Source organism: Ochlerotatus camptorhynchus, unplaced genomic scaffold (assembly GCF_037179485.1).
Source record: "Ochlerotatus camptorhynchus isolate MF236.1 unplaced genomic scaffold, CSIRO-AGI_Acam_v1.1 ptg000268l, whole genome shotgun sequence".
Lineage (NCBI taxonomy): Eukaryota > Metazoa > Arthropoda > Insecta > Diptera > Culicidae > Ochlerotatus > Ochlerotatus camptorhynchus.
The window spans coordinates 3,831,495-3,847,116 of NW_027040758.1; the positions used below are offsets into that span (position 1 = coordinate 3,831,495).

At 43.5% G+C, this 15,622-nt stretch overlaps 2 protein-coding genes across 2 annotated transcripts; one reads left to right on the plus strand and one right to left on the minus strand.

The window, feature by feature from the left end:
- Positions 1-6,021: 6,021 nt before the first annotated feature.
- On the minus strand, positions 6,022-7,612 carry LOC135705568 (probable cytochrome P450 6d5). Its single transcript, XM_065227340.1, has 2 exons — positions 6,981-7,612; positions 6,022-6,913 (listed from the first exon to the last, which is right to left on the minus strand). Exons 1-2 carry the CDS (start codon positions 7,601-7,603, stop codon positions 6,022-6,024), a joined length of 1,515 nt encoding a protein of 504 aa, XP_065083412.1. The 5' UTR covers positions 7,604-7,612.
- Positions 7,613-7,767: 155 nt separating this feature from the next.
- Positions 7,768-9,511, plus strand: LOC135705569 (probable 4-coumarate--CoA ligase 1). Its single transcript, XM_065227341.1, has 3 exons — positions 7,768-8,306; positions 8,374-8,499; positions 8,557-9,511. Exons 1-3 carry the CDS (start codon positions 7,768-7,770, stop codon positions 9,509-9,511), a joined length of 1,620 nt encoding a protein of 539 aa, XP_065083413.1.
- The last annotated feature ends 6,111 nt before the right edge of the window (positions 9,512-15,622 follow it).

The following is a 15,622-nucleotide window of genomic DNA, read 5'->3' on the forward strand; positions in this document are numbered from 1 at the left end:
GCACATTTTTTCGGGACCTTCTGGTCTTAGAGTTATCTCTATGGTACTATCCTTTCACTTCACCGAAAAATCTCATAAGAAACTGTCAATCATTTCAAGAAGAGACCATTTTTCGACGGTGCCGTCAACGCCAATAATGGAGCACGAACGAAGGCGATGAAGCACACAAAAATGACAGTATCAAAGGCAGCGCAGGTTGCTATAACTTTCATCCAAAAATAAGTTAAAATTTCCCAATGGTGAAAACATGAAGGTTGAGTACTTTTAACTGGAAATCAAATTAATTCTTATTTATTGGTTTTTGAGATTTTTTTTAAACTCAAGTGTTTTTGAGTGTTTTTTTCTTACCGTGTTTATTAATCTATTGCCCAAAATTGGGTTAACGATTATTAGCGTGTTGAAAGTTTTCCTCCTGTCAGTTGCCAATGTGGCATGTAAAGAGGGATGGCAGATATAATCTGCATTTTCTTCTATTTGTTTGGATTACCTCTAAGCTTATTGTACATTCAAACTATTGCAGATATCAGGTTATTTAGGCACTTTTAATATCATATTATATTACGTTATTACGTTATTAATATCAACTTTAGTCTGAACGTAGAACAATGTCATGACGTCAGGGTAGGCGTGTAACATGCATGAGAAAGCTAATACTGTTTGCCACACCTTTCATTTGACTAAGCGTATGAATTGATTACACGCTTAAATAATAAGGCCACGAATGTTTTTAGTCACCTTTCTCACCGGGAGAGGGTATTACTTATGCGTCTTTTCAGAAATATATGGGAATTCTGGAAGTGAACCATATTGTTAATTTATAATATTTGGTAATAGGAACCACCATAGAATTCATTGTCATAAAAATGAGGGCCTAACTATGAGGAACAACTTTGTACAAGAGACTTTTAGTCTAAAGTTTCAATTTCAGGCTCAAAACATATCATTCCTCCTAAATCTGCATTCTGGACCACTGTGCATTGGTCGTTCGCTGGTTAAAATCATATTTATCCTCCACGAAGGAATTCGTTAATGTTCATGATGCCAGATCCGATGTGTTTGATATACTATCGGGAGTTCCACAAGGGAGCCACTTAGGACTTCTTATTTTCGTTTTATTTATTAACGTCGTGTGTGACCACTTAAGTTCCTTCAAGTTGTTATATTCTGATGATTTGAAAGTCTACCGTGTGATCAAATCGATCCTAGATTTTTTGCTCTACAAACTGACATTGAGCTAGTTGATTCTATTAAAGATCTTGGACTTATCTTGAATAGAAAACTAAGATTCAACGAGCACATATCTAGGTCAATTGCAAAGGCTTGGATTCCTGCGTCGCAATGCTTCGCAATTCGATGATGTGCACGCTTTGAAAACATTGTAATGCTCCTTGGTTCGTAGTGTTCTTGAACTTAGAGTACAAATCTGGGCTCCATATCTTGCTGTGCACAAACCGCGCAACAAAAAAAAAATTCAGAAACGTTTTGTCAGAATCGCCTTACGACAGCTTCCATGGACAGCTAATTGAACTGCAAACACTATCGAGTCGCCGAATCTTCCTGCAGAGACTATTTATTTTTGACTGCAGTAGTGTGCTCCGGGCTATCAACTTCCACGCTCCAGTCCATCGTCTCCACAATGCGTACCTTTTGTGCACTCCTGGACACCGTACTGCTTTTGACTATAACAATCCACTCGACAAATATTGCAGACTGTTCAATGATGTATGTGATGCTAGTTTTTGAGAATAGAATTAAGTCCCGATAATTCAGTGTGTGGCTCCAATGCCAAAGATGGTGATTATAAATAAAACATACTTGACTCCATGTATGCGGTTTCCATACATGCTGTCTGCATTGGACGCACTCTTGGAGTGATAGCTGTATGATCTGTTCATTGAGGACCCAAACAGTCAATCTGTTTACCTGATCTGGCAATAACAAGAGCAGCAACTACGGGAGGATAATCAAGCTAAAGAGCAGTACGACACGACACCCTTGTTTAAAATGTAATCTTTTAATTCAAACACAAACATTCTTTGCAAATCCCTCCTTCACCATAAACATCACTTCCGCAATCTACATTCCCCCCTGCAATGAAATGATCAATATTTAACCAGATTCTGATTTATTTCCGTTCCGATTCTCTTTCTTCCGCAGCACGCTACAAAGGAATCTCTCTGCTCCCAGCATCGGGACTGCTCAACGGTAAGAAATCATCTCGTTACTATTGTATACACGAACCGCTCTATCCCGTTCCCCCCATCCCCACCCACCGTTGTTGCTTGTCACATTCTCAGGTGCAACATTTTATAGCAGCCGAGCACTTTACACAAAACGATCAAAGAGAACCCAGAAACGCGAACGACTCTTCCCGGGAAAAGCGGATCTCGGTTCCTCTGCGTTCGATATTTTAAACTGATGTATTATTTATTTCAACACCCATCAGCCAATACCGGGGGAACTGGTCTGGTCTGGTCCGATCTGGTCTGATGGTGCTGCTTTTACGAGCATTGTTGCTATTCCACGAATCCACAAATGTTGTTTTTTTCCGCGGAAAATCGTGCGTTACATTGTGGCATCAGCAGCCGTTTGTTTTCCCTCATCGACACCTGGTGGAAGGGAAAATTGGAAATTGTTTTGGGAAATGTTTCTCCCGCGTTTTATGGATGGAGGGCTTTCTCCGAAACGATTTCCCGTTTGATCAACTGGTGTAAAACACCCTCGCTTGGTTTTGTTTCATCACATGAAAATTATAATTTAATCAACTTTGTGTAGCAAAGCCATCCTTCCGAATAAAGTGCCGCTCGTTTAGGCGAGAGCAAGGTGACTTTGATGGTTCAAGGTGTTTCGAACAAACGAAAGCTGCAAAGCACCTTCCTATCTTCCATCCACCTTGACCGCGGCAAGCAAGAGAAGCATTATCGATTACCCCAACTCTCGTGCAGGAAGGTCATAAAAAGAATGCTCTTCGTTTTGTTCATACTGCAGCAGGAATCTGAACCTTTGCGTCGCTCGGAGAGGTGTCATACTCGGAAATCGTAAAAGAAAACAACATCAACCAAATATGTAGGTACCTCTCCTGTCGTGTCGTCGCAGGGTCGCTGCATCCCCGGGCCAGCCTGCAACAAAGTTTCCGAGTTCACGCAGTCAGAGCTCGCACGGAAGCGTGGAAACTGAGGTGTTGCGTTTATTTGCTTATGCGCTGCCTTGTTTTACGACGACGACGATGACGATGGAGAAGACGGCGAGAAAAATTCGACACTTCTTCTTAGCACCTCCCTCCCTCCCTGAACGGGTCGTTGGATCTGTAAAACGATTCCGACCTTCTTTGTGTTGTCCTTCGCCCATGTGTATTGTGTGAGCTATTGGTTTTGGATCGCAGCGAGGCTGCAAAGGTGAGGCACCTTTCCCTCGATAATGGGAATTCTAAACAATCCAACTCCGAGCACGGCTCACTGGATCTGTGTTGTGCGTGTGTGGGTGTGTGGCATTAACGCATGAAAGGATACGACGATGAAACGATGAGGCTGCTCTGCCATATTGGTACCTAAGTGCCGTTTTATGGCCTCGTTTATGAACTGTTTTGTCGAGAGAGAGAAAGTGTGTAGGAGCGGTTCCACGAGTGTTGATTGTTCTTGTGTGTTCTGGTGGAACTCGGAAGGAAGGAAGGTGATTTTACGTGTGATTATGGCTATTTCTGTGAAGTTATATAGGCATCTGAACTACACAAATGCGCGCCTAGTCAAAATTACTGGAAAGCCTGGTGGAAAATTTTGCCTTGAAAATCGATAAAATTCCAGTAGAAACACATTTTGTTTATTCGGAACGACCTAGGGGGAAATGACGACTTCGGCACTTCGTTACCTAATAGGGAATAGGGAATAGGGAATAGGGAATAGGGAATAGGGAATAGGGAATAGGGAATAGGGAATAGGGAATAGGGAATAGGGAATAGGGAATAGGGAATAGGGAATAGGGAATAGGGAATAGGGAATAGGGAATAGGGAATAGGGAATAGGGAATAGGGAATAGGGAATAGGGAATAGGGAATAGGGAATAGGGAATAGGGAATAGGGAATAGGGAATAGGGAATAGGGAATAGGGAATAGGGAATAGGGAATAGGGAATAGGGAATAGGGAATAGGGAATAGGGAATAGGGAATAGGGAATAGGGAATAGGGAATAGGGAATAGGGAATAGGGAATAGGGAATAGGGAATAGGGAATAGGGAATAGGGAATAGGGAATAGGGAATAGGGAATAGGGAATAGGGAATAGGGAATAGGGAATAGGGAATAGGGAATAGGGAATAGGGAATAGGGAATAGGGAATAGGGAATAGGGAATAGGGAATAGGGAATAGGGAATAGGGAATAGGGAATAGGGAATAGGGAATAGGGAATAGGGAATAGGGAATAGGGAATAGGGAATAGGGAATAGGGAATAGGGAATAGGGAATAGGGAATAGGGAATAGGGAATAGGGAATAGGGAATAGGGAATAGGGAATAGGGAATAGGGAACAGGGAATGGGGAATGGGGAATAGGGAATAGGGAATAGGGAATAAGGAATAGGGAATAGGGAATAGGGAATAGGGAATAGGGAATAGGGAATAGGGAATGGGGAATGGGGAATGGGGAATGGGGAATGGGGAATGGGGAATAGGGAATAGGGAATAGGGAATAAGGAATAGGGAATAGGGAATAGGGAATAGGGAATAGGGAATAGGGAATAGGGAATAGGGAATAGGGAATAGGGAATAGGGAATAGGGAATAGGGAATAGGGAATAGGGAATAGGGAATAGGGAATAGGGAATAGGGAATAGGGAATAGGGAATAGGGAATAGGGAATAGGGAATAGGGAATAGGGAATAGGGAATAGGGAATAGGGAATAGGGAATAGGGAATAGGGAATAGGGAATAGGGAATAGGGAATAGGGAATAGGGAATAGGGAATAGGGAATAGGGAATAGGGAATAGGGAATAGGGAATAGGGAATAGGGAATAGGGAATAGGGAATAGGGAATAGGGAATAGGGAATAGGGAATAGGGAATAGGGAATAGGGAATAGGGAATAGGGAATAGGGAATAGGGAATAGGGAATAGGGAATAGGGAATAGGGAATAGGGAATAGGGAATAGGGAATAGGGAATAGGGAATAGGGAATAGGGAATAGGGAATAGGGAATAGGGAATAGGGAATAGGGAATAGGGAATAGGGAATAGGGAATAGGGAATAGGGAATAGGGAATAGGGAATAGGGAATAGGGAATAGGGAATAGGGAATAGGGAATAGGGAATAGGGAATAGGGAATAGGGAATAGGGAATAGGGAATAGGGAATAGGGAATAGGGAATAGGGAATAGGGAATGGGGAATGGGGAATGGGGAATGGGGAATGGGGAATAGGGAATAGGGAATAGGGAATAGGGAATAAGGAATAGGGAATAGGGAATAGGGAATAGGGAATAGGGAATAGGGAATAGGGAATAGGGAATAGGGAATAGGGAATAGGGAATAGGGAATAGGGAATAGGGAATAGGGAATAGGGAATAGGGAATAGGGAATAGGGAATAGGGAATAGGGAATAGGGAATAGGGAATAGGGAATAGGGAATAGGGAATAGGGAATAGGGAATAGGGAATAGGGAATAGGGAATAGGGAATAGGGAATAGGGAATAGGGAATAGGGAATAGGGAATAGGGAATAGGGAATAGGGAATAGGGAATAGGGAATAGGGAATAGGGAATAGGGAATAGGGAATAGGGAATAGGGAATAGGGAATAGGGAATAGGGAATAGGGAATAGGGAATAGGGAATAGGGAATAGGGAATAGGGAATAGGGAATAGGGAATAGGGAATAGGGAATAGGGAATAGGGAATAGGGAATAGGGAATAGGGAATAGGGAATAGGGAATAGGGAATAGGGAATAGGGAATAGGGAATAGGGAATAGGGAATGGGGAATAGGAATAGGAATAGGAATAGGAACCATAGCTGCCCTATTCAACCCCTCTCTCGCCATCTCTACCGGCGACAGCTAACCGTCAAATTGATGCCATCCACCGGTGTGGGTACGAAGCTATTCGAATCCATCAACAACTCCGGCTCCGTGGTCCCCGACAGTTCAAAGTCGAACCTGGCCAGCAGCAGCGACAGTCCCACCTTGGTCAACATCTTACCCATTCTCATCCCGATGCAGATGCGTGGTCCATCGCCAAACGGAGCGTACGGTTTGGTCCTCACGTTTGCCTCCTGAAATCGCTCGGGCTCGAACCGCATCGGTTGCGGGTAGTACTGTGGATCGTGTTGCATTCCGCCGAACTGAAGCACCACGGCCGTTCCCTTTTCGATGATCAAATGTGAACCGGGGAATTTGTAGTCTTGGGTGCATTCTCGGTTCAAAATCGGCACTGGTGGGTACTTTCGCAAGGTTTCATCGATGCAGCATTCCAAGTAGCGCATCTCCGTTATGCCTTCGTAGGTCAGCTCGCCACCGTAACGTTCCATGACGGAGTCGATTTCCTGTTGAACTTTACGTCGAATTGTGGCGTTCTTAGCCAGTTCGTATAGGCAGAACGACATCGTCGTGGAAGATGTTTCGAATCCGGCTAGAAAGAATACATACGCTTGCGCGGCGACTTCTTCTAGCGAAAGTTCCTTTAACTGGTTGGTTGCATCCACAGTCCACCGTTCATCGTCCGAAACGGTACCCGTATTGCGCAACTGCAGCAGCAGTTGCATCATGTCCTTCCGTGTTATACCATTCTGTTCCCGGTATTCCAACGTCTCGCGAACCACGCCCAGCATGAACCGCTCCACGTCGTCATCAATTTTAAGCTTCAACAACCTGTTCAACTTCGGCACCATATACGTCAACAATATGCGCATGTTGTTGCGGAGGCTTGGCTCAAACACCAAAAATAGAATAAATGTTTGCCCCATTAGATAACTGTATCATTCAGAGTTTTTGAAGCACACCTACCTTACGCCCCATCTGGCGGAACGGTTCGTTGGGATTGTTGATCGAATCAATCTGAATCCCGAAAGCTACCGACACAATAATGTCTGTAGTGTAGCGAGCCAAAATCTCCCGGATCTCAACGACTTCGCCGCACTCTGCATACTTCTGGATGAAGCTCTGCAGCACTACACCCGTATCGACCAGGGTCTTGAACATGCCTTTAAGTTTTCCGCTAGTAAAGGCTGGCGTCAGCTTGGTGCGAAGATGTTTCCACTTTTCACCGGCCAGAGAGAAGAGATGTCCGCCGAGAGGATCGTTCTCTTCGTCGACGTACGAGCCCCGGTCGTGGAAGTGTTGAAAGTCCTGCACCATAATATCCTTGGCCAGCTGGGGATCATTCACGAACAGCATCGGACGTAGTAGGACGTAACCGCCGAGTAGGGGCCATTGTTTACTGCGTTGGTAGAGCTTTTTACAGACCTCCGGAAAGGATGCCCTACCGCGGAAGAGATTCGTAAAGTTTCCAAACGGGAATAGGGGCATTAGCTGCGGGATCTTTCGTCGCTTCCAAAAGCCAAAGACATAATTTAAAAACCCACAAGCGGCAAAGCATAGCAGCACCAGTCCTACCGCTAGCGGTGTCATTTTGTAACTGACGGTTGACTCAAAACCGAATCTGATTCGAACAAATGCAAATCATTTGAAACGAATGGCATGGAACGAAAGCGTTTAGTTCAGTTGGAATTTGTTGCAGTGATTGGGGTGGCAGGCCTTAAAATCAGTACCAACCAACACTGGCCACTGCAATCATGTTCAATTCATCGTACGATCCGAAACGAAAAATTTGGTCCGGTCTCAAGCAGCCGGGTCCGTTCAATCCGCAGGCCAACCTAGGCCAATTGATTTTGAACTTGCTCGACCGAAGCCCAACCATGGTGGCCCAGATCTCCGTTGAATCCGGTGTGGAACTATCCTGCGAAGAGATGCGCCTCCGTTCAATACGTGCCGCTCAGAACTTGACCAGGTTGGGTTACACGAAAGGTGACACGATTGGTTTTGCCGTGAGGAATCGCGAAAATGTTGCTCCTATTGTGTATGGATGCTTCCTGATTGGGGCTCCGGTGAACTGTATTGATCCGGATTTTACGGCTGTCGATATGGCATACATGTTCGGGATTAGCAAACCGGTACTGGTGATAGCCGACGAAGACAACGTTGATACGGTGAAAACGAGCTGCCAAACTGCGGGTATAAGTCCGAAGTTTGTCGTGATGGATCAAGCTCCCGGCGATGATGATCCGTCCGCTTTGAATGTAGTTAAGGAGACCGGGAACGAACAGCTATACTAGTGAATAGAACCTCAACTAAAAAATCGTAATACTACGAGCGATCTTAAAATCCTTACCTTGTTTCAGCCCATCATATCTGGGTGATTCGGAGAAGCTGATCGCTGCGATCGTTTTCTCGTCCGGAACTACTGGAATGCCCAAAGGGATTTGTCTATCACATGCCAACATCATCCATCAAAATGCGTTGATATGGTAAATCAGGTACATTTTATCGAGATCCTGCGTTAATCTATTTTCCACCAGCAACAGCCTCACGCACCAATTCAAGACGGCTTTCTGGTTCAGCTCCCTTTACTGGGTATCCGGGCTTCTGCAACTTATTCAGGGCCCTTTCAACAACTCCACCCGGTACATCTCGACTCGCCGATTCAGTCCGGAGGCGTTCTTTGAAATCGTCGAACAGTACGCACTCACGCACGTCTTCTCCTCGCCGGCCCAGATGGCAACGATCCTTCAAAGTCCTCTGCTGAAGCAAGCCGATCTTTCCAGTCTGAAGTTCTTCTATTCCGGTGGTGGACTAATGTCACCAGGACTTCGCAAGTCAATCGAAAAATCGCTGCCCTCATGCAGGACCGGTGTGGCCTATGGAACATCGGAAATCGGCCACATTGCAACGGATGTCTTCGGGCCTACACGGGAAGGCTCAGTCGGTGTGCTCGATCCAAACATTGAAGCAAAGGCTTTAGATGACGATGGGAATCCGGTGGGTGTTAACGAGAGGGGCGTGCTCTGGTTCCGGTACCCAATCAAACCGATGGGCTATTTGAACAACCAATCAGCTACGGACGAAATCCTAACAGCCGACGGATGGGTCTGCAGTGGAGACGTGGGGTACTTCGATGAGGATGGTTATCTTTTCTTGATCGACAGGAAGAAGGAAATTATCAAATACAAGGGCTATCAAATATCACCGGCGGAAATTGAAGCCACAATCGAGGAACTGCCGGAGGTGGCACATGTCTGTGTGGTTGGACGGTTTGATCCGGAGTTGCACGTTGACCTGCCGACGGCGGTGATTGAAGTTCGCAAAGATTGCCAGCTTGGTAAGGCTCGCGTGATCGACTATGTGGCTGGGAAGCTGGCGGACATTAAACGTCTACGAGGTGGGGTGTTCTTTGTGGAACAGATGCCGATGACTGCGTCCGGTAAGCTCCGGAGGTATGAGATACGGAAGTATGCCGAGCAGGAAAAGGGTGCCAACTGAATCGACTTCGAAGGATCATCGACTAAGGGAATACCATGTAGCTTATTGTTCCTCTTTGGCTTTATTATGACGCTACTAAGACTTTACACTGGTTCTCAACTTGATGTTCCTTGAGCACTTCCACAGATGTTAAATGAGAGCTTTCTAATAATACTAATACCATAGAGGTAACTCTAAGACCAGAAGGCCTCGAAGAAACGTGCTCAACATTTTGGCTCAGCTCTGGTACTCTCTTCGGTCCCAAGCTAATCGATGCACCCCTCGAAACATAGGAAAATCCACGAGCCCCTCATTTCATCTGTCAAACTTTCATAGCGAATCAAAACAAACATAGTGTAGTACTAGAATTTTGACTGGAATGGGGTACGCTAATCGATTTGCTTGGAACCAATAGGCTAGTCAAGTAGTGAGCCAATTTAAAATCATTAGTTTCCACGTTAGTGTTGCTCAATAAATCTTCGTGAAATTTACTGGTTTATCGTCAAGTAAACATATTTAGAATAATGTATTATAAAATTCAAGACGTAAGAGGAAACATCTTTCAATTAGTTCACGATAAAATCAACTTCAAGCCGTTGACTACAACTCAGAAGATAACCTACAAGGCTTTTGAAGTTGTTCCAATACTTCGTTCTCTACAGGGCTTCTCCTAAGAGATGTCTGGAGGTAACTAAATAGTAGAGTTCTATTTAGTTGCCAAATTGCACCACAAGTTCTCAAAAGTCCACCCTCCAATCCATCTTTAACGACGATGACGTTCATGTACATCATTTCTTCTACCCTCAACTTAGCTGAATATGAAGACGACCTTAACAGATAGATCAACTACCTGCATGAATTTGAATTTTGACACATCAACATTCTTTTAATCAAGGCAACCTCTGAGTATCGATCTCAACATTTGTGTTTGTCCATTTGTGGCTGGATCTTCATTATTGCCTGTGTTGTTGTCAGTATTAATATTCGTCTTCATCTTGGTGTGGAAGATTTCGAGGATCAATTGTAAAATGCTTATTTTCATATCACACCAATATAGCGCTGTAGAACGTGTTGTGCTGGGTATTGCCTCATGATGAATAGATGGTAATATCATAGAGGTAACTCTAAGACAAGTAAGTCCCGAAGAAACGTGCTCAACTTTTTGGCTCAGCTCTGGTACTCTCTTCGGTTCAAGCTAATCGATTCACCCATCGAAACATAGGAAAATCCACTAACCCCTCATTTTATCTGTCAAACTTTCATAGCGAATCGAAACAAACAGTGTGTAGTACTAGAATTTCGACTAGAATGGGGTACGTCAATCGATTTGCTTGGGTCCCATAGGCTGGTCAAGTAAGGAGCCAAATTAAAATCGTTAGTTTCGTATTGATTGTTGGTAATATCGAGGTTTAAGACTCTGATATATCTAGATGGAGCTGGAATTAGGGCGTAAAAGCTTTTGTAAACAATGACTTCTTTCGATGATTTATAGAAATTTAAGGCTCGTCAACACAAATAAACATCACCATCGGATAGGGGAAGACTTTTCCTAACCGACGGTTATGTTGGTTTGCGTGAGCGTGCTTTGAGTTACTAGAAATCATCGAGAGAAGTCATTGTTTACAAAGGTTGTTATGCCCTAATTCCAGCTCTATCTAGATATTTGTGTTGATGGTTTTGATTGGTTGACAGAAGGTGATATTTCAGCATCGTGTTCAGTTCCATCTGCTTGCTGGATAGTTGGTTGTGGTGCTTTCATCTGGTTCAACAGTCGATTTATGAGTTTCGCTGGATAGTCATTTGGTCGCAAGACATCAGAGATAACCTTCTTTTCCTGTTTGAGTGTTCGATTGATGGGTAAGCTGCTCACTCTGTGGATCAAGTTGACTGCAACATTAATTTTCATGTCCGTTGGATGGAATGAAAAGTAGTAGAGCAACCTGTCAAACGAAATTGGTTTGGTGTACCACTCTGTTGACAACGTTTGGTAAAGGTTGCGTACTCTCACCGTATCCAGGAAGGGTATTCGCCCGTCTACCTCGTCCTCCTTGGTGAACTGGATGTGTGGATTGCAAGCATTGAAGATGTTTAAATTTGAATCGATCTGGTCTGCTGGTAGCGCAATGATGAGGTCGTCCACAAATTTTCGCAGGACAGGTACTTCAAACGGCAGCTGACATTCTATGTTGCTCAGCAAGGCGTTCATCACTATGTCCGCGAGAATGGGTGACAGTGGACTGCCCATCGCTGTTCCGAACTGCTGCTCATATAATTTGATTTGTAAACGAAAGAAGCTGATGTTTGTTGTGCCTCTGATCGCGTCCCAGCCCATTATCAGATCGTCAGAGATCAACAGTTGTGGGATATTAGTGAATAAGGAGACAACATCGAAGAAACTAGTACCAACAATCAATACGAAACTATCGGTTTAAAATTGGCTCACTACTTGACTAGCCTATTGGTCCCAAGCAAATCGATTAACGTACCCCATTCTAGTCGAAATTCTAGTACTACACAATGTTTGTTTTGATTTGCCATGAAAGTTTGGCAGATAAAATGAGGGGTTCGTGGATTTTCCTATGTTTCGAGGGGTGCATCGATTAGCTTGGGACCGAAGATAGTACCAGAGCTGAGCCAAAAACTTGAGCACTTTTCTTCGGGACCTTCTGGTCTTAGAGTTACCTCTATGCTAGTACGTATCCCTCCGGTAGCGTTATGTTAAACATCCGCAAACTCAAAGCTGTCCCTGATGTTGTACTCCCATGTAACATTTCATTGGTTTTAAAGCATGCTACAAGTCTAAATCATGGTCTACAAAACCTTCATAAAACCAAAATTGTTACTTGGGCTCACTGTAGGTGGCTCTCTGGAGGATGTCAGCCAGATACTTTGACAGTTGATATGTAGGTGCTTTAATGTATAGTCGCTATATACATAGTCTGGCGGATAAAATTTCGATCTATCAAAAAGCAGAACCAATTCGATATATTTTAGACCAACAATTGAAAATGTACTATCAACTTTTATAAACAAAACGTTGATTATTCTTTCTTCGTCAATCGAACGCAGATTACCGGATCGGATAGGGGAAACTATAGTCACGAGATAGATAGGGGAGCCTTGAGTCACGAGAAAAGGGTTTCCGAAGGTTTGTTCGCAATAGCTGATGTGCTCTTTTATGTTGTTAGTCGTGATTTGCTCGATTGGTTCCGCTATTTGACAGCTCAATTGGTTGCCGAAATTCTATCCGCCAGACTATGAATATAGCGACTATACTTTAATGTTGAGCACTACGGTACAGAACAGAAGGGGAAGTGCAAACAAATCGATGAATCAAAAGAGGTTCGTTTTGCTGCTCAACAAGCAATGTGTTGTGGTAGCGTTCCATACGGGCTTTCTATGTGCACTCACACTATCATACCATGCTGCCTATCTTAACTGCAGGCAGAAGATGCCTTGTACCGCTAGGTGCGCTAGTGTTCGCAAATGACAAGTGGAGCCACTTTCTGATCCGAAGTTCCACTCGTGTGACTACGGGATTGTTGATTTCAGTCGGTACTTGGTGCGCGGATCTATCAGCTTTAGGTTGTACAGACGTGCCACCATCGTGTTTGTGTGTCGTTGGACGCTTACCGTGGGATCCCTGGGTACCACTTCTCGAGTATGGTCAGCATCTTCCGGTTGTAGTCTTGTTGGTACATCATAGCCATCCTACTTCCCTTGCCCGACTCGAGTATGCAAACATCGAGAACAAACAAAGGAACCTCCTGCGTTGCTTTGTTCGTTATCATTGCAAGTATCGATTCGACATCTGCTAGTAGATAGTACACAGGTATCTGGTCCATGGTGAATAGGGGTGCGAGAATTTCGGAACCAGGCTCACCAACACCTGTATTTCTTCTCGAACATCTATGGACGTTGCATTCAGGATGGCTTTCACGTTCAATGTTCTGTCGATCTGACCCGACTTATCCACTAGGTGTTGAAACTTGACATTCGTCCTTGCTTCTTGTAACGCCATACAGGCATCGTAGGACTGATTTTGGGACTCTATGAACCTATCCACGGTGTCGAAAGCAACCCTTCTTCCCAACTCCGTTCGAATTTGAGTAGTTTCCTGCTTGAAACATTTGATATTGTGGTACTTGTGACTAATGATTCTGTGGGAATATAGGCAGGAATATGTTGACGTAATACTCGCTTGATTGAAAGCCGAGAACACCTCTGCACTTCCACGAGATATCAGTGGGATGTTGGATAAAAGGGTTGGGATTGCAGCAGGTTTCGTTTTGGTAAACGATATGCTAAATTGATGTTCTAACGATTCAATAGCGCAAAGGAGCGTGGGATTGAACCCACGGTCTTCTGCTCAGCAAGCAAAAGCGGTTGCCACAAGGCCACCGAGCGCATTATATCACAAAACAATTACGGTCAAGTTTCCGTTCAACTTGTCAACTTGACCTCACCGACGATGACAACAACTGCTCTTGAGAAGGTTTGATTTGCATTTTCAATCCACACGTCTTTTCTGAAACTCTAATATTACATCTCTTACGTATATTTCTATAATGTGAAGGAGCTATCTAATCTACGATTCCACACACTATAAATATCATTTTACACATTAGAAAATCTAATCGATCAGAATAGATTGTGCATATGTTTTGGAACAACCGAATTTTTGGGCCAAAGGAACAACAGGATCGAGAAGTTAACGTTTCGCAATTCCGGAATCTAAATACTGTTTTGAATAATGGGTGTAGGTAATGGACAGCAACAACGGTAAACGGATAAATGATTTACAGGTTTTATTTATTAAATACTTTATATAATTGCCAGCAACGCCGACTGGACGTATCATATGGCTTTCCCTCCCTATTAACAAAATTCCACCCTTCCCGTGACACTTATGAGGGATCGTAGAGTTCTCTGCATCTCTCTTAAGTAAGTGTCGGACTAACATTCCTATCCCATCCCCGCCAGATGCAAGGACGATGTCAGGACAGCTCTAGTCTGTTGGAGGGGGTACTCATCCTGTATCTATGAGGTAGTGGTTAACCACAAATTACTATCTAACAGCAAGGGATGAAGGTGGGTCTCCTCCTTAACAACAGTTTGGAGCTCGTACAACCTACGACATTGTGCAACCTGGTTTATGCTATGCTATTCTATTACTATAATGTGAAGGAGCTTGGGATTGATGTCATGATGTTCTGCTCAGTAAGTAAAATCGGTCACCACAAGGCCACCGAGCTCCATGTTTCACAAAACAAATGCTACCAAGTTATTGCTTATCTTTGCTACTATTACGATAACAGCTACTCTTGAGAAGGATTTGTTATAGATTTTTGATCAACACGTCTTTCCCAAAACTCGAATATTTTTTTTTCTTTTACGTACTCGTTTCTCCAATTGAATTTCAATACGCTTTATTCAATATTAAGAATAAATCCGATTCACACTAAAGCTCTATTATGGGAGCTTGAGATTGAACCTATAATTTTCTGATAAATACACAAAATTGGTTCACACTAGGCCACCGAGCTCCTCACATCAGTGACGACCTCACAGTAGGATGGGTTTCCGACCTACGCGTCTTAAACATAAAGAGGCAACGATCAAGCGGCCAAGCTCCTCAATAAAATTTTTGAGACGTTATTTGGCAAAGATTGAATTAAAGTTAAACAAATAACTGGAAAGGATCTCATCCGAACGATCTGTAGTTAGCTGGTCTCCTGATGTTTCATTAGCTTAAAATTAATCGCTCTTCCAAGTTGACCGCTTAAAATATTTATAGGCCGGGTTACTTCTATTCACTTACTATAAAAAATGTTTTTGGGAATTATGAAATCATTAGATGTTATAATGATAATTTGTACTAGAAAGTTGCACGAAAATCTCGTGAAGTATGTGTTTGACTAATAAAACCTGTCAATATTGCTTTCAGTGCGTCACAATCAGCGAATTTACGATTCGTGAGCGCTAACTCTGAGTGAACGCTCACGAATCAAAAGATCGCTGATTGTGACGCTCTGAAAGCTAAATTAACTGGTTTTATGAGTCAAACACATACTTTACATCTTCTTCTTATTATTTACAAGTGCAACATATAATTATATCATCTAATGATTT

Bases quoted from the DNA above. Each gene is read 5' to 3' on its own strand.
- LOC135705568 (XM_065227340.1), bottom strand. From the start codon at position 7,603: ATGACACCGCTAGCGGTAGGACTGGTGCTGCTATGCTTTGCCGCTTGT. The intron at 6,914-6,980 runs GGTAGGTGTGCT...TATTCTATTTTT, and splicing joins TTCCGCCAGATGGGGCGTAA to GGTGTTTGAGCCAAGCCTCC.
- LOC135705569 (XM_065227341.1), top strand. From the start codon at position 7,768: ATGTTCAATTCATCGTACGATCCGAAACGAAAAATTTGGTCCGGTCTC. The intron at 8,307-8,373 runs GTGAATAGAACC...ACCTTGTTTCAG, and splicing joins GGGAACGAACAGCTATACTA to CCCATCATATCTGGGTGATT. The intron at 8,500-8,556 runs GTAAATCAGGTA...CACCAGCAACAG, and splicing joins CATCAAAATGCGTTGATATG to CCTCACGCACCAATTCAAGA.